This window comes from Bubalus kerabau, chromosome 4 (assembly GCF_029407905.1).
Source record: "Bubalus kerabau isolate K-KA32 ecotype Philippines breed swamp buffalo chromosome 4, PCC_UOA_SB_1v2, whole genome shotgun sequence".
Lineage (NCBI taxonomy): Eukaryota > Metazoa > Chordata > Mammalia > Artiodactyla > Bovidae > Bubalus > Bubalus kerabau.
In genome coordinates, this window is record NC_073627.1 from 111,856,866 (window position 1) to 111,881,153 (window position 24,288).

The 24,288-nt window shown below is 35.6% G+C and overlaps 1 protein-coding gene across 2 annotated transcripts in view; it reads left to right on the forward strand.

Moving 5' to 3' along the window:
• Positions 1 to 22,636, forward strand: part of SMC5 (structural maintenance of chromosomes 5) — a 99,954-nt gene extending 77,318 nt beyond the window's left edge. Inside the window, exons 12-25 of one of the 2 annotated variants that reach the window (XM_055578288.1) lie at positions 1,315 to 1,409; positions 2,008 to 2,140; positions 4,620 to 4,793; positions 6,065 to 6,234; positions 8,443 to 8,566; positions 8,840 to 8,962; positions 15,238 to 15,363; positions 17,272 to 17,316; positions 17,765 to 17,860; positions 18,269 to 18,373; positions 18,564 to 18,683; positions 19,855 to 20,034; positions 20,114 to 20,209; positions 21,237 to 22,636. In XM_055578288.1, the coding sequence (XP_055434263.1) occupies positions 1,315 to 1,409; positions 2,008 to 2,140; positions 4,620 to 4,793; positions 6,065 to 6,234; positions 8,443 to 8,566; positions 8,840 to 8,962; positions 15,238 to 15,363; positions 17,272 to 17,316; positions 17,765 to 17,860; positions 18,269 to 18,373; positions 18,564 to 18,683; positions 19,855 to 20,034; positions 20,114 to 20,209; positions 21,237 to 21,380 (1,731 nt within the window). In that variant the 3' untranslated portion in view covers positions 21,381 to 22,636. The remainder of the gene's footprint in view (positions 1 to 1,314; positions 1,410 to 2,007; positions 2,141 to 4,619; positions 4,794 to 6,064; positions 6,235 to 8,442; positions 8,567 to 8,839; positions 8,963 to 15,237; positions 15,364 to 17,271; positions 17,317 to 17,764; positions 17,861 to 18,268; positions 18,374 to 18,563; positions 18,684 to 19,854; positions 20,035 to 20,113; positions 20,210 to 21,236) is intronic. The other variant, XM_055578289.1, reaches the window with a different exon arrangement.
• The last annotated feature ends 1,652 nt before the right edge of the window (positions 22,637 to 24,288 follow it).

Here is a 24,288-nt window from a genome sequence, read left to right on the forward strand (position 1 = left end):
GCCTGGCAGAGGCGTAGGTCAATGGTGGCCTACCGCTGGGTTGGGGGCTCTGACTGCAACATTCCTGGGAGGCAGGGCATGCTGGCATAAGTCCTTTTGAAGGAGGTTGTCATTACTGCCATTATTCCTACCATAGTTTGCCCTCAGGCCACAATACAGGGAGGGAACACAGCCCCACCAGTCATGACTTATATAGTGTCAGTTGCTCAGTTGTGTCTGACTCTTTGCAACTGCATGGTCTGTCCACGGAATTCTCCAGGCAAGGATACCGGAGTGGGTTGCCATTCCCTTCTCCAGGGGATCTTCCTGACCCAGAGATCGAACCTGGGTCTCCTGAATTGTGGGCAGATTCTTTACCATATGAACTACCAGTGAAGTCCAAATAAATGAAGAAGAAAAAGCACTTCCTCATATAGTAGAATACCAACTAATAAATACAGAAAGAACAATTAGAATCATTAATGGTTCTTAAACCTATTAGGTAGTTCCATGAACAACAGAGTATTTTTAAAGTCTCTCCACATACATAATTACAAACAGAAAAGTAGTTGACAGATCTTTTTGTTCTTTTTCAATCATTTACCTCTTTATTGTGCTTCACTACATTGTCTAGCTCTTCTAGGACAATGCTGAAAAAAAAGTGGTAAGATTTGATATCTCTACTTGTTCCCAAGCGTAGGGGGAAGCACTTAATAATCCACAATTAAGTACTGTGTCTGCCATATGCTTATCATAGATGCCCTTTATCACATTGAGGAAGTTTCCTTCTGTTCCTAGTTAGCTGAAAATTCTGAGATAATCTTATGGCTTTTGTACTGTATTCTGACAATACAGTAAGTTAGACTGATGTAGCATTCAAAGTCAACCAATTTCCTGGGATAAACTTGACTGGGTCGGGTATAGTGTTTATATATTGCTAGATTCTGTTTACTAATATTTTGTTAAGGATTTTTGTATATGTGTTCAGGAGGGATATTGTAGTGTTTTTGTCAGGATTATACTGGAATCATAAAATGACTTGGGAAGTATCCCGTCCTTCTGTGTTCTGAAAAGGAGTCTTGGTGTTACTGCTTCTTTATCTGTTTGATAGACTTTATCAGTGAAAATAATAAAAGAAATGTACTTTCTGTGAAAACACATAGCTCTTAATATCACCACACTAAAAAGGTTTTTTTTGAGTACCATTAAATATCCAGTGAGTGTTCAATTTTTTGATCATCCCATGAATGCCAGTAAGAATAATATCATAACTTTAAAAATCTTCATTGAAAGTATATGGTAATTAAAGTAGTATTTTATTTTCCTTATATTAAGGTTCGTGACAATAAAAAATTAAGAGTAAATGCTGTTATTGCCCCTAAGAATTCATACGCAGACAAAGCGCCTTCAAGATCTTTGAATGACCTGAAGTAAGTCTTAAAATAGTATTAGAACTAAGCTGTTTTTTTGAATATTGAATCATCATTTATCTCTTATTAAATATATTTAAATTATCTCTTTGTCACACAAATATATTTGTTATAGGCTGTATTATTCCCTTTTAGGATCTCTTCTTAAGTCTAAAAAGGCAAAATCTAGGCCCAGGAACAGATTGTGGCATTCTTAGTATATGATGGTGATTTTTCAAATCATTGGAATAATATTGGACTATTTAGTGAGCTCTTAAAATAGTTGGTTAGTTATTGGGGAAATAGAAGGATAAATCACTTCATAATGTAAAAGTAATTTCCAGAAGGATCAAATGGAAATACTACAGTTATAAAACCTACTACAAGTAAATAAACTCTTAACTCTGTATAAAAGCAATGGTAGAAACCACAAAAGAAGAGATTAATAGTTTGTAATTATAAATATTAAACTTATCAGGAAATAAAATCACTTAAGTGACTAACTTCCTGTACCATCATTCATTTATATTTTATTTATTGTTTATTCACTTGTCAACTATGAGATTTTTTTTTAATGCTGTTTTAAGAAGGAAATCCTAAAAGTTGCTTTTCCTTTCAGACAGTATGGATTTTTCTCTTACTTGCGAGAGTTGTTTGATGCCCCTGACCCTGTCATGAGTTACCTTTGCTGCCAGTATCACATTCATGAAGTTCCTGTAGGAACTGAAAGAACCAGAGAAAAAATTGAACGGGTAAGAAAATACTGCATCAGTCAGTACCAAAAATGTAGTTTCGTTAAAACTTCTTAAAGGCAAGGAAACTTGTGAGAAATTTAAAGAAACGTGTCATTGTTTTTAACTAAACAGGAATTACCTGGATATTTTACATTTCTAATATTACATAGGACAATGAATGTTGACTAATACTTTATGACAGTAAGGATGTGGAGTTACCTAAATAAATACTTAATACCTATAGGGTAACTAAATTAAAGCCTGAAAAGAGACACCTGACTCTCTTATTGAATTCTGCTTTGCTTGACAGACATTTGTTCAAACATTAATGGTTTATTCATTTAATTCTTGTATTCTAGATTATTTTTCAGACAGATTATACTTGAGGATGGTAGGCTAGGATATAGAACTGTTCTGGTAAGCCCTCCCCTTAAAGTTCCATTTAAGATTATCTCATAAGTGAATGACCACTCTTAAGAGGATCTCCTTCTATTATCTGACTGAGCCACCTAAACTCTTAGCTTCCTGTGTTCTGCCGATGCTGCTTCGAGTTTTCTTCTCCTTACCAATAGTCTCCAAGACTCCAAACCACCTTCAGTGCTTTAATCATAGGCAGAAACAGTGAAGAAGTCTTTCTAGAACAGGTTTTTCCATAATACTAAGTTACCATGTTAATACTGCTTGTATGCATTTACAGACCTAACTGCTATTTATAATACTGAATTTATTAGAGAATGTGTTTTAAGTTTTTAACAGCCAGTCTACAAGTATCCCTAGAATATTCATTTGTAGTCTGGCGCTTTTGTATACCTCATTAACAAAAGATAGAAATGGGGCCCTATTACTAACCCATTTTGCGAAGACAAGCAAATTATTAAGTTGCATATCATATTATGGTGATCATTTGGGGAAACCAAAAAAATAGAACTCTCCATGTGTGTGTACCCCTCTTTAATACGCATTGATGGGGTTTAAAAAAAGACAATATACACAGACCTTCCAATTTCTGTCATAACTTCAGGGGTAGGTAGGGTGCTACCTCTTAAGGTTAGGATAGTAGGCATTCTTTACTATTGCAGAAAGACTAGAAAATTTGCTAAGGGCTTTCATAGCTTTACTCTGGTGCAAAAAGGGATAGTACTGCACTTGGAAAATCCTTTCACTTTTTGAACAGTTCTTCAAGTTGAAATATTTTTACATGCTTTACTTTTTAACATTCTGTTTAGGTCACCTAGAGAGCTTTAACTCTACTGTCTCTACTAGAAAAAAGAACATGGTACATAGAAAAGCAAAGTCAGACACCTAGTAAAGCCCTTAACATTGTCTTGGCCATCTTTCAGAAAATACAAACCTGCACTGAGGAAATTTACTATCTAAACATTTCATGTCTACCTCCTAACAACAATGGTCATATTTTCTCCCTTAGAAAAAAATAACATTCTTTAGTGTAAGTTTTGCTTTATTATCAAATTCTGACATTTTAGACTCTGTAAATGATTATTTTCATGACACGTGGTGGGTAGGCTAGCGTCATGTGGGCTCTCCTTTCATTTCAAATTACTGAACATTTGTGGATGCCAGTTTATACCCTGTTAAGCTAAGTATGCTTAAATATGTCATATCTCGTCACTTAGACTGTAAACTTCTGCAGAGAAACAAGCCACAAGAATACTGGTAGTAAACCTTTAGAGACTGAAAAAAACTACATTAAAGCCTATTCTTTATAAATATACAGAATGTTACGATGTTTAGAATGTGCGTAGTTTATGAAACTCCTTAATAAATTCTTGAGAGAAAAACTCTCCCCCAAAATGCAAAAAGAAGTCTTTGAAATCCTTGAAAAGTATGTGCATTAACTATTCCCCAAATATATAGGAATTAAATATAAGAGTATGTATCTTTGAACAATATAACTAAGGGGAAGGGAGAGTAAATGTATTAGTTGAGATAAGCGACTTCATTCTGCTGGGCAACTGACTCCCCAAAAGTACACCTACTTGGGAGAGATTGTATAGTGAAGTAGAAGTGTAGCCAACTTTGGTAGTTGTTTCAGTTTTCTCCCAGTTCTCTTCCTTAGTGTTATTTTCAGATAATAACCTGAAATTTATCACTCACCTTTTTAGAGATGTTGGATTACATTTCTTTTAAACAATGAAAATAAATCTAATATATTTTGATCTAAAATTCACTTGATCTGTACTTTTAATTCTTTAGTCCTTTTTTTTTTTTAATGTTGTAATTATTCTTGTGCTTAGTTGCTCAGTCATGTCTGACTCTTTGTGACTCCATGTACTGTAACTCACTTAGGCTTCTCATGGGGATTCTCCAGGCAAGAATACTAGAGTGGGTTGCCACACCCTCCTCCAGGAGATCTTCCCAACCCAGGGATCAAACCCAGCTCTCCTGCATTGCAAGCAGATTCTTTACGGCTGAGCCACCTGGGAAGCCCCATCTGATGATTCTTAGATGTCTACTAAATGTTTATTTTACATTATAGGTAATACAGGAAACCCGATTAAAACAAATTTATACAGCAGAAGAAAAGTATGTGGTGAAAACTTCTTTTTATTCAAACAAAGTCATTTCAAGTAACACATCCCTAAAAGTAGCTCAGTTTCTCACAGTCACCGTGGATCTAGAGCAAAGACGACACTTAGAAGAACAGCTAAAGGTTGGTCATTTTTTATTTTACAGTTGATTTACAGTGTTGTGTTAGTTTCTGGTATGCAGCAACCTGAGTCAGTTATATTCTTTTTCATTGTGGTTTGATACAGGATATTGAATATAATTCCCTGTGCTATACAGTAGGACCTTCTTGTTTATCCATTCTGTATATAATAGTTTGCATCTGTTAATCCCAAACCCTAATCCATCTGACCCTACCTCACCCTTTAGCTTGGCAACTAGAAATCTGTTCTCTGCATCCAAGTCTGGTTAAGAAATTTGTGTCACATTTTAGATTGTGCATATAAGTGATATGGTATTTGTTTTTCTGACTTACTTAACCTAGTATATTGTTGTAGATAGCATTACTTCATTCTTTTATGGCTAAGTAGTATTTCATTGAATATACCATTCATTGAATATGCCAAAGGTACACTGAATGTACCGTTCTTTATCCATTCACCTGTTGATGGACATTTAGATTGTATCCATGTCTTGGCTGTTGTAAATAGTGCTGCTGTGAACATTGGGGTGCATGTTTCTTTTCAAATTATAGTTTTGTCTGGATATATGCCCAGGAGTGGAATTGCTGGACTGTATGGTAACTATGTTTAGTTTTTTGAGGAACCTCCATACTATTTTCCATGATGGCTGAACCAGTTTACATTCTCACCAACAGTGTAGGAGGGTTCCCCTTTCTGTGCACCCTCTCCAGCATTTATTATTTGTTTACTTTTTAAAATGATGGCCACTCTGGGTGGTATGAGGCAGTACTCTGTTGTGGTTTTGATTTGCATTTCTCTAATATTATTAGGAATGTGGAGCATTTTTTCATGTGCCTATTGGCCATTTGTTTCTCTTCTTTGGATAAATATCTATTTAAGTCTTCTGCTTATTTAGTGTTTGGATTGTTTGTGTTTATGTTACTGAGCTGTTTAGTATATTTTGGAAATTAATTAAGTCCTTCTCAGTCACATCCTTTGCAAATATTTTTTCCCAGTCCATAGGTTGTCTTTTTGTTTATGGTTTCCTTTACTGTGTAAAACTTGTAAGTTTGATTAAGTCCATTTGTGTGTTTTTTTTTTTTTGCTTTTATTTGTGTTGTCTTGGGAGATTGACTTAAGAAAACATTGGTATGATTTATGTCAGAGAATTATGGTGTTAACGTCTTCTATTGAAGTTAAAGATTGGTTATTTTGATTTGAGTATTTAAAAAGAATATTAACTCAGTTTATAATACTTTAGTCTGTTTTACTAACAATGTTGCGTATTCCATAGGAAATTAATAGAAAATTGCAAGCAGTAGACTCAGGATTGATTGCCTTACATGAGACAAACAAGCATCTGGAACACAAAGATAATGAACTTAGACAAAAGAAGAAGGAGCTTCTTGAAAGGAAAACCAAGAAAAGACAACTGGAACAAAAAATTAGTTCCAAACTAGGAAGGTATCTTTCAGCCCATTCTGGGCTAGGGGGTTGGGAGGGTGATACAGATGCACTATAAGGATATTATTAATTATATATACCTTGTAATAACAACACAGTTCCCACCAGCATGCTGTATAGAGTTTCTCAAACTCAAACCCTTCTACCCAAAACACAGGACAAAGCAGGGGGGATCTTAAGTGTTGTGTATTTTTCTGTTTCTTGATCAGCTGTTTTCATCCCTGGAACCCATTCTATTCTTCAAAATTATTGAGGACCTTGAAGTTTTGTTTATATGGATTATATCTATTGATATTTACCAAATTAGAAATTAAATTCATTATATGTTAACAAAAAATATTTATGAGAAACAATTTTCCAAACAAAATACATTTAGTAAGAAGAGGGACATTATTTTTACATTTGTAAATCTCTTTAGATGAAGTTAGTTGTTTTTTCATAAGTGCTTCTGCATTCACTTGGTTGTGAGATGTTTTGGTTGAAGTATATGAAGAAAATCTGGCCCCACATATATATGCAAATGGAGAAGGGAGGACTTGTCAGCATACGTATTCTCTAATGTTACATCAAAACTTGGCAGAGTATGGTTTGTTAACGTTTAACTGCAACATGGAATCTAAAATCATTAGTGAAGGAATGTACTCTTACATTACCATAAATGCATCTTTTACCCATGAATGACTTTGTTACATTATGCTAGGTTACTGTGAGATCCCAGGCAGTTGTTCTCAGAGCTGATTGTAAGTTTTGTTTTGAACTTAGATGTTTTGTAGAAACTTGGAATATATAAGATCAGATAAAAGCTGTTATAGGGTGTTCAGTCTAGGGGAGAGGAAAGTGATTTCCAGTTTCAAAGTTTTTCCATGCCCATTTCAGGACACAATGCAGACCTTTTTTGGTGATTGTTCTTTTGTGCTTCTTTCCTATAGAATAAAGATACAGGTATTAAAGACATAATAAATGACAGCTTGAGTACTGTATAAATTTACCTTGATTTAATAGTGTTTCTAAACACATACATTGAATATTTAAAATGCTTTTTAAAAATTTTTGGTTTTTTTTTTTTTTTCCCAAGCAAATTGCCTGTTAACTTTTAAAAGTCAGTAGTGTATGTACCTTGGTTGCTTAAAAGAAGATGAGTCTTAACTGCCTAGAATGCTTTTCTACATAAATCTTTTATCTTCAGTCATCCACAAGTCAACCTTTTACTGTTGTTGGACTGCTGTATTGAACTCATTGTCTGAAACTAAACTTTCTCCTGGTAATGTTGAATTTTGTAGTGAAATAACCTTTCATATCCATTGTCCTCCTGGCTGTCTCATATCTACAGTTACTCTGGAATACTGCAGTGGTGACCTGTTAGTGGTCTCCCCATGACTCATCTCCTCCATCCGGTGCATACAGAATACTGTCATCAAGTTTATCATCTTTTCATGTTCCTGCCCCCTTCAAAATATCTGTGGTGGCTTCCTACCTTTACTGTATGAAATTTAAATATTGCTTTCCTTTAGATTGTCCTTCACGTTTTTCAAAATCGTCTTGCACTCCATGCGTTCTAATTTTCTCCCTCTCTGCCCCAACACACTCTTCACTCACCATTCAGTCCACTCTCTACAGCATCCACTGAACTTGTTTATTCTTGTTTTTATTGCTTCCATCTTTGATTTTTCTCTGTAGTGGAAAGAACTTGGTCTTTGATGTCAAACACATCTTACAACTTAATATCTGTAATGTTAGGTAACTTAAGTAAACTTCTCAGCCTTAGTGTCTCCATATTAAAAAGCAGAGTATTAACTTTTAGAATTGTACTGTCTTTTCATCATTATTATTTTACCTATTAGATTGCCACAGTTAAGCTCCTTAAGGGAAGGGACTGTTTTTATAAACAATGCTTATCACTTATGGACCAGACACTATACTAAGTGTGTTGCATAATTTGCCTTTTTTTAATCTTCACCAAAGCCCTGCAGAAGTGCTATTATTATTTACAGTTTATAGATGAGGAAACCAAAGCTTAGAAGAGTAGCTTGTTCAGTTATACTGCTCATTGGTGGCAAAGAGGAATTTTAAACCCAACTTTCTGACTCTAGATCCTATACCATTAGCACTAGCATTGCTACATAGACCACAAAGCAGCAGGAAACCTGAGAATGTGGGCTCAATCCTTGTGTTTTCTCTGATTTCTACATCATTATGCATTTCATACAGTTTAAAGCTGATGGAACAGGATACTTGCAATCTTGAAGAGGAAGAACGAAAAGCAAGTACCAAAATCAAAGAAATAAATGTTCAAAAAGCAAAACTTGTTACTGAATTAACAAACCTGATAAAGGTAATAAGACATTTTCATTTTAGTCATTTTTTTGTTGTTGGAAGTCAATAGTAAAATCTTAGCAAGAGGTTTTTATAGGTAATTTCAGCTTTCTCTGTTTGACATTTCTCTTTATAGATCAGTAAATTGATTAAAAGTACTCATTAAGCTAAATTGTTTTATTCCAAATGACTCAAAGGAGAACTATTTAAGATTGAAGTATCAATCACATTAGAAAAATGTTAAGAAACTATATTGTTGTAAAATAAAACTCATAGAGGTTTTTATTCCTAGAATTGTACTGCTTTACATATACAAAAAGTAGATTTAATTCTTCAAAATACTACAGTGATCTCTGAGAAGAACAAATTAGAATCAGATTATATGGCAACCTCAGCACAGCTACGTATCACAGAGGTAACATTTTTGCTTTTATTTTGGGACTTCAGTTTGAAAACTGTATATACATGTGTGTGTATATATATATATATATATCATGCCTTGCAGTGTGCAGTTTTGGGTATGCTGTTTAATTTACAGATTTCATGCACTTTGCTGATTAGGAAGTAATATTTGAAACCCTTTGTGTACATTTTTTATTATTACCACCCTCCCCCATTTAAATAACAAATAGAGTACCTGATTTAGTCATTTGAAAACCAAAATCTTACCATGTCTGCTTTCTTAGCCGATACAAATTATAGTTAGTACTATTGCCAAGAAGCAACTAGTAGCTTTTATTGCAGTTTGTGTCCCCTAAACTACAGATGAGTTCCAGTCAACACTCAGAATGGCCTTAGTGTGTGATCCTGGTGATTTCTCTTCTGATAAATACTGAAATTGTTAATGATAAATATTGAAAAGGGGAAGGACAGGGGGTGATGTACTAAGTTAACAAATTCCAAAGAAGAACAAGCAACAAAATGAGGTCGTAAGAGTGACATAGTTTTTGAGTCTTTCAAATCCTTTCCCAAAAATAGAAGAGCAACTGAGGTACTATGACGACGTAACAGCAAGCCCACGGACAATGTATACAACAGACTCAAAGATGTCCCTGTAGGTGTACTGCAGTATATTCTCAGACTCATCGTCCAGGATTAGCATGAGGTTAGGTTAAGGGCTTAGTCCTTAATAAAACTGCCCTTCAGATGCCACCTGCACTTCTGACCAACTGGTGACTGATTCAAGGGTTCTCATGGCTCCCCCAAGTTCAATAATTGAGTGGCTCACAGAACTGAAGAAAAGGCTGTTCTCAACAATTACAGTTTTATTATATAAACAATACAAATCCCTACTAGTCAAGAGGCATATAGGGCGGGGAGGGTCCTGCACGCAGTTTCTGTGCCCTTTTCTGGTGAAATAATTTGTTGCTCTCCTAGCACATCAGTGTTTAGAATTTTTACCAGGTTCCATTACCTAGGCATGACTGATTTGATCATTGGCCATATGGTTAAACTCGGTCTCTAGCCCTTCTCTCTGCAGTTTAAAAGACTGGGTGGGGATAATAAGAAGACTCAAAGCCCCAACCCTTTAGTCACATGATTTGTCTTTCTGGCATTGACTTCCCCCATCCTGAGTCACTCCTTAGCATAAACTCAGACACTCCTATCACTCAGAAAATTCCTAGGATTTTAGGTCTTCCTCCTAAGAACCAGGGACAAACATCAGTCAAGTTCTGTGTTTTACAACACCCAGTCAGCAGCAGCATCAAAACTGGTATGGTATTAGAAAGTATGTGGTAAGAAACAGAGGGAAAGCTCAAAGAATCCAAAAATTAAGTCACCAGCAGGTTCTCATCTTTTAAGAAAAGAGGCCCCATTTGGTGTGGAAAGCTGAGCAGACCAATTTCAGAGCAGCTGAAACTGGGAGGTGACTTTTAGATTCCAGAAAGGTCAGGTGGTGCTGGGGTGATTCAGGTCCTGTGAACTAGCAACTCACGTGAAACTGCCTTGCAGAACAAAGTTGCTTACTGAGGAGAACTAGAACTACTGGGCAGGCTAAGGAGACAGCAAGCATGTGTTATGTGGGCAGAAGGCTGACACGGTAGCTAAAGGCACAACACTCTTAAACACAGAAGAAGGGAGACAATGTAAGTAAAACAATATGTTTGCTGACTGTCCTATAGGTACTATTAGGAAATAAAAGGATACTACCTCAGATTAGATGCTTTGGGAGAGGGAAATGAGGGAGAATTTCAATATTGTTTATAGTAGAACTGAACTGAGTATGTCAAAGATACTCAGGCCACAAGGATATAAGATACTTGAGCGTAAATACTTTTTCAAATAAAAAATGGAAGGATGTTTAGCATACTTCTACATACATAATCAGAATAAAGACTTCTACACCTGCTGCCTTCCCTAACCTGACTAGTAGCAGCAGAAACAGTAATATTTTTGAGTTGAGCTGATTACTCTGGAGAGTAGAAAGGTTCTTAATTATACTGTCCAGGGAAATAATCTCATTAGCTACTTGTCACACTAGGTTTTCTTACCTGGACATACACACAAACTCCCTCTCTGAAAGGTGTTTCCATACTAATCTTCTTGACTGTATTTTCTATTTCCTCCGCAATATTTTATATCATTGTTTCTCTTTTTTTATATGTTAATCTGAAAGTTAGTAAATGCTTTTTATTTATAATTGTCTTATCAACCCTTTTGTAGGGTTCTCTCCTTTCTTGCACTGTGTTTTGGTAAGTGCTTGTTACTGACTGATCATAGTCACAACTATGCATTTTAAATTGTCAAGAATGATGAGTGAAAGATACAGAGAAGAGTAAGTCTATATAGTAGTTCATTTTGTCTTTCATTTGCTCTTTTTTCTTCTCATGTTTTCTGTCACTTACCCACACTTGCTCTTATCTATTCCTCTTGCTGGTCTTCATTTGAAACAAAGGGAAATGATTTCCTTCCTTCTTTTCTTCCCCTCACCCCACTTTGGGGTTTGTCTTTTACCCTGATCATGAAAAACAAATTCATACACAAAAAAGATTGACACAGAATTTCAGTAGGGGTTGTGTTCATGAAGGAACCTAACGGATAACTAAACACCATTGAGTTTAATTAATAACTTCCTCAAATTATTGGAGGGCAAATAGCGGAAGAGGGATCCAAACCCATTAAACATTTCCAGAGGTATGTCATTACCATCTGGAATATTTTTACAAGTTAATAAGCTGACTGCACATAAATCCAGATATGGAGGTAGACAGATGGATGAACATGTTACTTAGTTTTTTACTTTGGGCAGGTTTCCTGACCACTATAAGCGTTTTGTCTTCAGCCACAGATATTACAATACCTACCTCACTTGCAGGGCTATTGTGATAGTCAGTTTAATAATACATGAAGATGCTTAGTGCACTCCCTAGCATGAAACATGTATGGATTTACATCAAGATTCATATTATAAGAATTGGAAGTTGTTAAATTTATTTTTTATCCTACGATCAAATTTAGAAATTGTGCTTTCATCTAATGTTCTTTACCTACCTGCTTGCTACTCTCCCACAAAAACTGAACTTCAGGAAAGACTTTTTTTTTTCTATTTAGAGCAGGGCAAAGACTAATAGAGTTTTGCCAAGAAAATGCACTGGTCATAACAAACACCCTCTTCCAGCAACACGAGAGAAGACTCTATACATGGACATCACCAGATGGTCAACACCGAAATCAGATTGATTATATTCTTTGCAGCCAAAGATGGTGAAGCTCTATACAGTCAGCAAAAACAAGACCAGGAGCTGACTGTGGCTCAGATCATGAACTCCTTATTGCCAAATTCAGACTTAAATTGCAGAAAGTAGGGAAAACCACTATATCATTCAGGTATGACCTAAATCAAATCCTTTATGATTATACAGTGGAAGTGAGAAATAGATTTAAGGGCCTAGATCTGATAGATAGAGTGCCTGATGAACTATGGATTGAGGTTCGTGACATTGTACAGGAGACAGGGACCAAGACCATTCCCATAGAAAAGAAATGCAAAAAAGCAAAATGGCTGTCTGGGGAGGCCTTACAAATAGCTGTGAAAAGAAGAGAAGCGAAACGCAAAGGAGAAAAGGAAAGATATAAGCATCTGAATGCAGAGTTCCAAAGAATAGCAAGAAGAGATAAGAAAGCCTTCTTCAGCGATCAATGCAAAGAAATAGAGGAAAACAACAGAATGGGAAAGACTAGAGATCTCTTCAAGAAAATCAGAGATACCAAAGGAACATTTCATGCAAAAATGGGCTCGATAAAGGACAGAAATGGTATGGACCTAACAGAAGCAGAAGATATTAAGAAGAGATGGCAAGAATACACAGAACTGTACAAAAAAGATCTTCACAGCCCAGATAATCACAATGGTGTGATCACTGACCTAGAGCCAGACATCCTGGAATGTAAAGTCCAGTGGGCCTTAGAAAGCATCACTACAAACAAAGCTAGTGGAGGTGATGGAATTCCAGTTAAACTATTCCAAATCCTGAAAGATGATGCTATGAAAGTGCTGCACTCAATATGCCAGCAAATTTGGAAAACTCAGCAGTGGCCACAGGACTGGAAAAGGTCAGTTTTCATTCCAATCCCAAAGAAAGGCAATTCCAAAGAATGCTCAAACTACCACACAATTGCACCCATCTCACATGCTAGTAAAGTAATGCTCAAAATTCTCCAAGCCAGGCTTCAGCAATATGTGAACCGTGAACTTCCTGATGTTCAAGCTGGTTTTAGAAAAGGCAGAAGAACCAGAGACCAAATTGCCAACATCCGCTGGATCATGGAAAAAGCAAGAGAGTTCCAGAAAAACATCTATTTCTGCTTTATTGACTATGCCAAAGCCTTTGACTGTGTGGAGCACAATAAACTGTGGAAAATTCTGAAAGAGATGGGAATACCAGACCACCTGACCTGCCTCTTGAGAAATCTGTATGCAGGTCAGGAAGCAACAGTTAGAACTGGACATGAAACAACAGACTGGTTCCAAATAGGAAAAGGAGTACATCAAGGCTGTATATTGTCACCCTGCTTATTTAACTTCTATGCAGAGTACATCATGAGAAACGCTGGACTGGAAGAAACACAAGCTGGAATCAGGATTGCCGGGAGAAATATCAATCACCTCAGATATGCAGATGACACCACCCTTATGGCAGAAAGTGAAGAGGGACTCAAAAGCCTCTTGATGAAAGTGAAAGTGGAGAGTAAAAAAGTTGGCTTAAAGCTCAACATTCAGAAAATGAAGATCATGGCATCCGGTCCTACCACTTTATGGGAAATAGATGGGGAAACAGTGGAAACAGTGTCAGACTTTATTTTTCTGGGCTCCAAAATCACTGCGGATGGTGACTGCAGCCATGAAATTAAAAGACACTTACTCCTTGGAAGGAAAGTTATGACCAACCTAGATAACATTTTCAAAAGCAGAGACATTACTTTGCCAACAAAGGTTCGTCTAGTCAAGGCTATGGTTTTTTCTGTGGTCATGTATGGATGTGAGGGTTGGGCTGTGAAGAAGGCTGAGCGCCGAAGAATGCTTTTGAACTGTGGTGTTGGAGAAGACTTGAGAGTCCCTTGGACAGCAAGGAGATCCAACCAGTCCATTCTGAAGGAGATCAGCCCTGGGATTTCTTTGGAAGGAATGATGCTAAAGCTGAAACTCCAGTACTTTGGCCACCTCATGCGAAGAGTTGACTCATTGGAAAAGACTCTGATGCTGGGAGGGATTGGGGGCAGGAGGAGAAGGGGACGACAGAGGATGAGATGGCTGGATGGCATCACTGACTCGATGGACGTGAGTCTAAGTGAACTCCAAGAGTTGGTGATGGACAGGGAGGCCTGGCGTGCTGCGATTCATGGGGTCGCAAAGAGTTGGACACGACTGAGCGACTGATCTGATCTGATCTGATATGTATTTCGCGGGGGTGGTGGGGGGGAACCTTTACCAAGTAAACAGTATTATTGCCACTACCATTGTTTACTATTTGATTGATTGAAATAGAATTTGCAAGCTTGTATATTAAACTTTGTGAAGACCACTGATGTCTGAACTCCAAATCTGACAAGGAAGCAAGGGAGGAAGGACCAGACACACACTGCATGATGGATGTGAATAAGATTACACAAGTTTAGTTCCTTTTTTATTTAATCTCCAAAAATACAAAGGATAATGTTTCGGTACTGTGTCTTTATGAAAATGACTGTGCATCTTATTCACCTTTCTATGCTCAATACATGGTAAAATACTGATGTTTAATAGGTTCTCAGTAATTATTTGGTGAAGGAATGAATGGGTCCATGAATAAATGATAACTACATGAAAGGCACTTGGAAAACAAACATCATTTAAAGGTTCTGCTGAGCTCTCTGATATGAAGCCTATGTATTATATATATTGTTTTACTAAAGTGTAATTATACATAGGTTAAACTTTCATAAAAAGGCAATTAAGTTTAAATTTCAAAGCTTTTAGGGATTCAGGAATGCCATATTATTAATGTCCTAATATATTTTGAAGTTTAAGTTCAAACTTTATCTTAGCAATAAAATCAGTCATAATTTGAGATATGGTTTTTGGATGATTTGCTTATTACTATTATCAAAATACAGTAATATATGTGATATAGTGTGGTGATATTTATTAATAAAAGAGCTCTCTGATTTAACAGTAACATACAAATTTTCAAAATTTTTCTCTTAAAATAGCAACATTTCATTGAATTGGATGAAAATAGACAGAGATTATTGCAGAAATGCAAGGAACTTATGAAGAGAGCCAGGCAAGTATGTAACCTGGGTGCAGAGCAGACTGTTCCTCAAGAATATCAGACAGTAAGTATAAAAATATATAATGCTACAAGTTAACATAGTTAACACAGGATTTTTAAGCTTAAAATGTGTTAGGCATTGTACAGGAGCATGTAAAACATGATCTGCCATAAAAAATGAGATCCCCCTGCCACCATTTTTAAACTGAGTATGCATGTAATTTTGCTCAATGAATTTTTTCTTCATGATACTCTAATGTACACCATGTAGTCTTATTGCTTAGTACCAAAGTTATTCAGATATGGGTATCATTTTGCAAAATTATTCCTACCAAAACATTCATCCAGTAAAAAGCTTTTTTCTCCAAGCACCTTTTTAGGAGAGGTTTGGGAGATGGGATATGGTTTTTCCTGGAAATGTAGTACTAGTAATTGATATATAAGAAACAGTACATAGAGGTGATAGGTTCGAAGAACAAAGACAAAATGAAAATGTTTTCCTGGAAATCAGGGTGTTTGTTTAGGGTTCTTTGGGAGTGGATTCTTTATGACTAACATCTGTTGGTAAAGAAAAGAGCCTTTCCTTCTTCTCATTTGTGTACTTTGTATTCTGACATATCATTCAGTTAGTAAATGAGAAGATACTGCCCTTTCCTGCCAGTTGTACATTGAGTAGGTAGCCCCTTGACCTGAAGCTTTATCTGACAGGTAGGGGTAATGCCTTGATTATCTTCTATCACACATTGAACAAAACACATACTTTCTTCTCTCTTGAAATCTATATTCTAGTCTGGAGGGTGGGGAAAACAAAAAGCAAATAGATGATGTTGGGAATAGCAGGACCTACTAAGAAGAAGAATAATACAAGGTAAGAGGCTAGTGTCAGAGAAGGCTCCTTTGAGAAGATACTATTTTAGATGAGTGCTGAATGAACAGAAGAAATCAGTCAAGTGAAGGTTTGAGGGAAAAGCATTCCCAGCAAAGAAAACAGCTTATTCAAAGCTCTTGAGGTAGAAGTATATTTGGCTTGTTTCAGAATAGAAAGAATCTTAGTGAGGCTAAAATTTATTATCCAAGGAGGGCAGAAGTCAGATCCTATAGGGCCTTATAGGCCATTGAAGGAATTTGGGCTTTACTTTGAGATGAAGTCCACTGGAGAGTTTTAAACAGAAGATTGAAAGAGGTAGGACAACCATTTGTAGAACACTCCAGCTGCAATCTGGAGAATAAAGTCGGGATACAAGAATGGAAGATGACCATTTAGGAGATTGTTGCTTTGGACCAGGCAAGAGACTATTGTGGTGTGGATTAGGGTGGAAGCACAAATAACAGAGCAGTTTACAGACGTGCGGTATCTTTTAATGACAGAACCAGCAGGACTTACTAATGCATTTGAATTGAAGGGTAGAGAGAAAATCCCTAAATTTTGCCAATTACTCAGATGGAAAATACCGAAGGACAAATAGGTTTGCTCAAATTGGTGGGGAAGGTGGGTAAGTTGCAGAGTTGTTTCACCATCTTAAATTTGTCTGTTAGAATCAAATGAAGATACGAAATAAGTGTGTGGTACGTGAGTTCAAAGGACAAGTCAGATTCAACAAACAATAAATACCTGAAAGCTTATAGAAGCTGAACTGCTTTCCAGAAGGTTAGAGGGAAAAAAGGTTAAGATATTAGATTAATGTGGCATGTTAGGATCTTTTTCAGAGTTTTAAGATTCATTTTGCACATTGTAGCACATAAACTTTTGCAAGTTGTGCCGACAAAACGTTGTACGGCTTGCCTGCCCCCGCGCTGTTCTAATTTGTCACTATGGTATGGTCTCAGAAGATAGTACTGTGGTGAAATTCTATTGTCAAAGTAATTGGATTCTTAGGATGCTTGTGTAGTTCTTCACAAGTACAGTATAAAGTTCTAACTTCTTGCTCTCTTTCAATGCCCCACATATTCTGGACCCATTCTACCAATTCAGCAAGTACCCACCATTCCAAATGGACACAACTCCTCACCCCCCATGGTATGCAGTGCTCTTTCTTTTTCTCCAAGCTCCTGTCTCTCCTCTGCCTTACTTTGCCCTAGCTGTTTGCTTTAAGGCCCAGAGATGAATTCTAGGCCTCTGAATTCTCTTACTATTTCTTGTAGCTCCTGTAGCATGAACTGATAATTCCTTTCTCTCAATTCTATAACCTGTATGATGTGTACCGCTTATTTTAATACTCAACATCAATACATTGCCTTAAGGTGTTAGCTCGTGTTATTAAGTATAAATGTTTTCTTCTAAAGTATAGACCCCTTTTTGAAAGCAAAAAGCCATGTTTGTAATTCCTTTGATTCCTTACTGTGTTGTGCTAGCATGCTGTTCAACATATAGCAGACACTCAACAGAATATTTTCATTTTAACTATTTGAATTGAACTGTTTTCACTGTACTACCTATAATAATGGACAGTTTTTTCATTCTTTAGGCTTTCCAAGATCTTCCAAACACCTTGGATGAAATTGATGCTTTATTAACTGAGGAAAGATCAAGAGCGTCTTGCTTCACAGGACTCAATCCTACGGTATGCTGCTCTCCCTAATGCCTACTGCAGTCGCCACACCAGCACACCCTGCCCCCGCCCCCACACAGTTCCCTCCAGTACTTGCCTCCCACTCTGTTCCTGCTGTCTAGCTTATTATTACCAAGAACTCTAGTACAATGTACTTTTAAATGCCAGATTCTGAATCTATTAGAATTTTAAATAGATTCTTCCTAAGGAACACAGTGTTCTGTGCCTTTTCTTTATAAAAAGAATACTCGGGCTAACCTGAAATACTGAGATGTCTTTTTTTTTTTAATGACATTTTTTTAGTATGTTACAAGAACATAAATTAACTGCATACAAACAGTGGCATTTTCAATGTGATGCAAAATTTTTTGTACCTTTATCCTTTGGTAGATTATTCTTAAAGATTTTTTTTTCTGCCAGGTTGTTGAGGAATACACAAAAAGAGAAGAAGAAATAGAGCAATTAACTGCGGAACTAAAGATAAAGAAAGTTGAACTGGATAAATATAGAGAAAACATTTCACAGGTAATTATTCAACTTTTTCTCATGTGCATTAATAATATGGGAATGTAGAATAATGCAAAATGAAATAACGTTTCTAAGAAAAAATGTATGTTCTCAGGACTAGATTGATATTGATTTTTTCTATGTAAAGTTTGTATCAATGTAATAACACTTCTTTTACATTGTATTTTTATATTGCTTTTACTTACAGGTGAAAGAAAGGTGGCTTAATCCTTTAAAAGAGCTGGTAGAAAAAATTAACGAAAAATTTAGCTATTTTTTTAGTTCTATGCAGTGTGCTGGTGAAGTTGACCTCCATACAGAAAATGAGGTAAAATTGCATTCGATATGTTTCGTGACAAGAATTTTAATTATATGCTAAAAGTATATGTAAATCGTTTATATACTCTAAAGTTATATCTGAAAAATTTTCTTATTAAAAAAAAAATGTCCAAAGGAAAGAAGAGACCATATATAGGATTCCATCAGGGTCACTTGTTGTTTTGAAGATGTTCTTCTTGGTGACGTCTGAGATTAACGACTAATAGCTTACAGACTCTTTTCATATCCAGCCTAAGTAATAATGGTTATTCAGTTGTGATGCACAAGTGCATTGCTTTTTGAAATCACTCCTCAAGTTTGAAGAGTGTCATATACAAATTGGCAAACATAACTGAAATATAGAATAGTATCAATGATTTCCTTTTGATCAAGAATATGAGTTCACAAGAACAAAAATACTTAAAAATTTTGGTACTGATTTCTTGAACTATATACGTTTCATGCATTGCAATTGTGGGTAAAATAAGATTTCCATTAAGAAATATATGAAGAGATGAACTAGGATGTCCTTCAAAATGAGTGGGTGGAGCTATAGATGAAGCAAGATAGGTCATGTATGGATCACAGTTGAGACTAGTTGATTGAGCTTATTTGGGAGTTCTAATTTTGTAAATGTTGAAATTTTTCCCTAATAAAGCATCTCCTTTAAGGAGGAAGAAATGTAAGGCAAGGTAGTGCCTTTATTTCTCCTTAGGAATTTTGTCCCATTACTCCTGTATCTGTTTATTATGAAACATAAGGTAGCAAACATCATGTAACTGTAAGTTTTAGTAAGCTATTAGACCTGCCAAGAGAATTGTCATCTACATAGTCTGGGCTTGCTAGAAGGAAGAAATGTATTGTAATAACATGTAATTTATAATATATTTCCTTTGTGCCAGAAACTGTGCCAAGCATTTCTAGGTTTACCTTCTTTAATCTTCAGAACCATTCTATAAAGCAGGTGCTTTTTATTGACTATTTTATAAATAAACTGAAACAATATTAGAACCACTTGCTCTCTACAAGCTCTAGAGGTCTCCAAAGATCTATTTAGATAAAACTGATATCATGAATAAGTCAATTACAAGAGTAAAGAACTTAAATTTATTTTCAAAAAACAGTATAAAATTGCCAGAGAAAACTCTTCACCTTTCATCAACTTTTTAAATGTTTTGTAGGAAGATTATGATAAATATGGAATTCGAATTAGAGTTAAATTTCGCAGTAGTACTGAACTGCATGAATTAACTCCTCATCATCAAAGTGGAGGTGAAAGAAGTGTTTCTACTATGTTATACTTGATGGCACTTCAGGAGCTTAACAGATGTCCGTTCCGAGTAGTTGATGAAATCAATCAGGTATTGCTTATTCTTTTATTGGGTTTCACTCTATCTTGTAATAGATTTAAATCTAATCATTATTATTGTCTTTCTTTAGGGAATGGACCCAATCAATGAACGAAGAGTGTTTGAAATGGTTGTAAATACTGCTTGTAAAGAAAACACATCTCAGTACTTCTTTATTACACCAAAGGTAGGTAATAAGTAATCTAAAAATATTCACATACTTGGAAGTCCCTTATGGCTAAAACATGTAGATTTTGGCCCAGTATGTGTAAATATGAGCAGAAACAGTCCCAAAATAGATTATAGTAAAGGGGGACAAGTTCCAATAACATACTTAATCAGAAACCTTATCATTAGAGGAAGAAAGTAGTAGGCATAGCATTATGTTCTAGAGCTGAGAGTTCCTCTGCTTTTTTGGCATTTATTCTTCCTCTAGGGAACTTCCTCTCTTAGCACTGAAAAATGACAGAAGGCACTGCTCCACCTCATTTCCTCAGAAAGGCCTGTTTTGCTCTGTCCTGGCCCAGAGGAAATCCTAAGTATCCTCAAAATCTTCTCTTCACATAAAAAACAGACTTACCTTTACAGAACCATTACAATGGGAAATTTTCTTTTGTTACCTCTTGTGCTATGGGTCAATTATGAAACTGCTGTATAGCAATCAAAGATGTTTTTATTAGATTTTTTAAAAGAAATTTCATTGGAGATCCTATCTTAAATTCAGTTTTTATCAAATAGTATAATCTCTTCTTTTTCTAGCAGATACTCTGTGGAATAGCTAGATCTGTTAATACCCTATTGTTGTTGGCTTATAAATCCAACCACCCTGTTAATACACTTTTCAGGCTATCAATCTATTACAGTACCTGACTATAGAAGTTGCTTGAAAGGTGTTTTGTGGATAAAAGAGTGAAATTATCCTAGGAAAGTTCTGGAGGATATACTTTTCCACGGTCAACCCAGGAAGCAGTGTGATCCCATTGGCCTGTGAATATAGAGGGCTCCCAAGATATGTTGACGAGTCCTTAGGCCAGGTTTCAGATGTGGTAATTCAAGTAAAAATCGCTATCTGGCAGAGTGTATGTTGAGTTGAGAACTTCATTAAGAGTTTCATTAATTTTACAAATAAAATGTATTTGACTCTACACGTGCAAGTTCAGAAAGTTGTGCTTAATATATAGCATTCTATGACAGTTTGTTTTAACACTTCACAGCTCCTTCAAAATCTCCCTTATTCTGAAAAGATGACAGTATTGTTTGTCTACAATGGTCCTCATATGCTGGAACCAAACAGATGGAATTTAAAGGCTTTCCAAAGGCGGCGGCGCCGTATTACATTCACTCAGCCTTCTCAATGAAAGTGAAGGGCAAGAACTTGGAGACTTTTCTGTTAAATCCTATATGTAAGTGTGGCTCAACTGAATAAAAGTTAGATTCATTAAGACTAAAGGATCAGTTATTTTTGAAACCTGCTATTAGATACAAATAGGTTGATGAAGAGAGACCATAATAACTTCTTTCTGTGGAACATCATCTGGTAGTAAAATTTAAATCTTGTGTCCTTAGCACTCTGACCATAAGTGACTGGGTCCCCACTTTTACAGTATTGGCTACTCAAATGAGAACTACAGTGGAAGGGATTATTGGTTACAAGAAGTTTCGTTGACATGGGAACCCTGAGCTTTACTTGCAAAGTAATTTTAACTACTCTTAGAGTCTAAAGATGACTCTACAGCTAAAGTCTGAGTTTCTCCCAGTGTTATATTTAATTTTTAAAATTTGATATGGAAATGTCTAATGTAGTAATTTATGACAAATCTATTCATTTCTTCCGATTAAAAAGCTTACCTTATCTCCACTAGGAAATGGGATTTTAGGAACCTTTTAAAAAAAGTTTCATGAAACTTGATACTGTAGTTGTATTGGTATCTCAAAGGAGGGGAAAGTACTGGGAGCAGGACTTCTTTGAAATGCCACAAGATGGCCACTAGATGATGCAAAATGCAACCAAAAGATTGACAGAGAAGAAAGTGGCAAGAATTTTTAAAGAATAACCCTATAAAATGTGGGTGGGTCTTTTCGGGCTTAATCGTTTCTGTTTTCTTTTTTTAATTTAAAGTCAATTTTTACATCTTAAATTTCTAAAACATTTTTATAATTATTTTTAGTAAAATTTTTCTTAACATTTCTTATACTGGTTTCTACAGTTTATATTTGAAATTTCTCAGTGTTATGTAGAGTGAGCAAAAGCATTGATTTGTTTAAAACCATAATATTTTTAGACCTTAAGCTTGTGTAGGTCCTTTTAATTTACAGTGTTGATCCTACCCCAGTATCTTAGAAAATCTAAACTGTTCTTGCAGCATGGAAGAATCAGATTAGAAAATCATTTGTTTATCTCTGAGTTATACTAATTAACAGTGCCAAAACATTCTATTCTTTAAAATCTTGTAAAAATAAAGAACTGGATCAAGGACGTATCTTTGAACAGTGTATTGGATCTGTAGAGGTAATGACAATTATTTTTTTGACTTGGTAGCTTGACTAAATTGAAGAATTGCATTCATTTTGGGTTTTGTATGTTCTTAAATAGCTACTGAAATCTTAAGTCAAAGTCTACATCCTCTTATTTGGACATTTTCTCTCTAAAAAGCTATTTTTTTCTTTATAAAAATTTTAAAAGAACCTTCCCCTCTTAAACTAAGTCTAATGCATGTACTATGAAACTATTTTGAAATAACATTTTTACTAGTGCAAACAACTCATGTAAATATTGAAAATGTTGGTAACATGTTAGTAAATGAATGTTTTACCAAATGTTTTGTTGTTAAATACTTTGTTTTCCATCAAAGTATCTTTACTAACATGTGCTTGGTGTAGTTCATTTATTGTCTAAGTGCCAGTCATCTTATTTCTAAAAACTGATCATCATTGTGAAAAAAGTTTGAAGATTATTTCAGTTTGCATATGCCAAGAATTATTCCAAACCTTGTTTATAAGCATTTGTATCTCTGGTGGACAAATACTTGGTTTTACACTGAAAGTTGAGCTGCGAATAAATTATGTATTTTAACATTAAGTCCTGCACAATAACTCAGCCACCTGAAACGTCACATATTTTCTGAAAAAGTTGATTTTAATTACAAATTGTAAAAACTTCATATAATAGTCTTATTTGATGAATAAAATATTTAAAACCCTAAAAGGTGACAAGCAATTATTTGTAATGACAAAATCTTAATTGATTTGCCTAAGGTTTTTAGCATTAAAAGGAAAGATTTCTTGCTGCTTTGTAATTGTCTTTTGGAAATGTGTTTATTTTCTTTGGTGTATGAATCTTTAGTATCTAAAAAAATGTAATTTGGGGGAATTCCTGGTGGTCCAGTGGTTAGGACTTCGTGCTTTCACTGCCAAGGGCCCAGGTTCAGTCCCTGGTCTGGGAACTAAGATCCTGCAAGCTGTGCAGCACCACCGAAAAAAAAAAGTGTAATTTTGTCCTGCTACTATGTATCTGCAGGTGTAACTGGAAAAAAACTCTTTGTGGGTGGGAAATGCTCCTTTGTTGGTAATAAATGCATATTTTCATGTTCTTTTAGTGTATGTCTTTTTAAATGAGCACTGTTTTTTATATACTTTGAATCTTTGTAAGAGTCATTTTGGTTTTCAGATTTGCTAAAAAGTCTATTGAATGCCTACCATTTACAGAATACTGTTTGTCAGTCTATGTTCAAAAAGATAGAAAATTTAGTCCCTTGTCTTGCTGCAAGGCGATCTTAGTCTAAATAAAGCCATAAACACCAGAAAAAAAAGGTATTTAAATCATCTAAAGAAACCAGTTACAAGGTAAGTATAAATATTTTTAGGTTGAAACCTTAGATGGCCTGCAAGAGAGCCTTGAATATGGTATGTTTACCTATATGGTTGTGTACTTAGTTAAATTTCAGCCACTGTGTTACTCAAGAGGGAGAGGGTGACTAGTGGAGACAAGGAGGCGTCTCTGCCATGATCCAGAGAGTCACCCTGTGGTTTGCTGACAGTGTTTTCAGAGGAAAGACTTGGTAGGCTTTCATCACACTCATAAAAATCCAGTTGTCACAGCCTTCAAGACTTCTGTGTATCTCCCCCCACGCTGCCCTCATCTAAAGTATCATCCCTAAGCCACTAATACATATCACTGGCAAAACACAATGTATATTTTGAAGAATAAAAAATACAGCCTGCATATGATTCCACTGTCAAGAATCTTAGTTCAGGGTGGTGATTCCA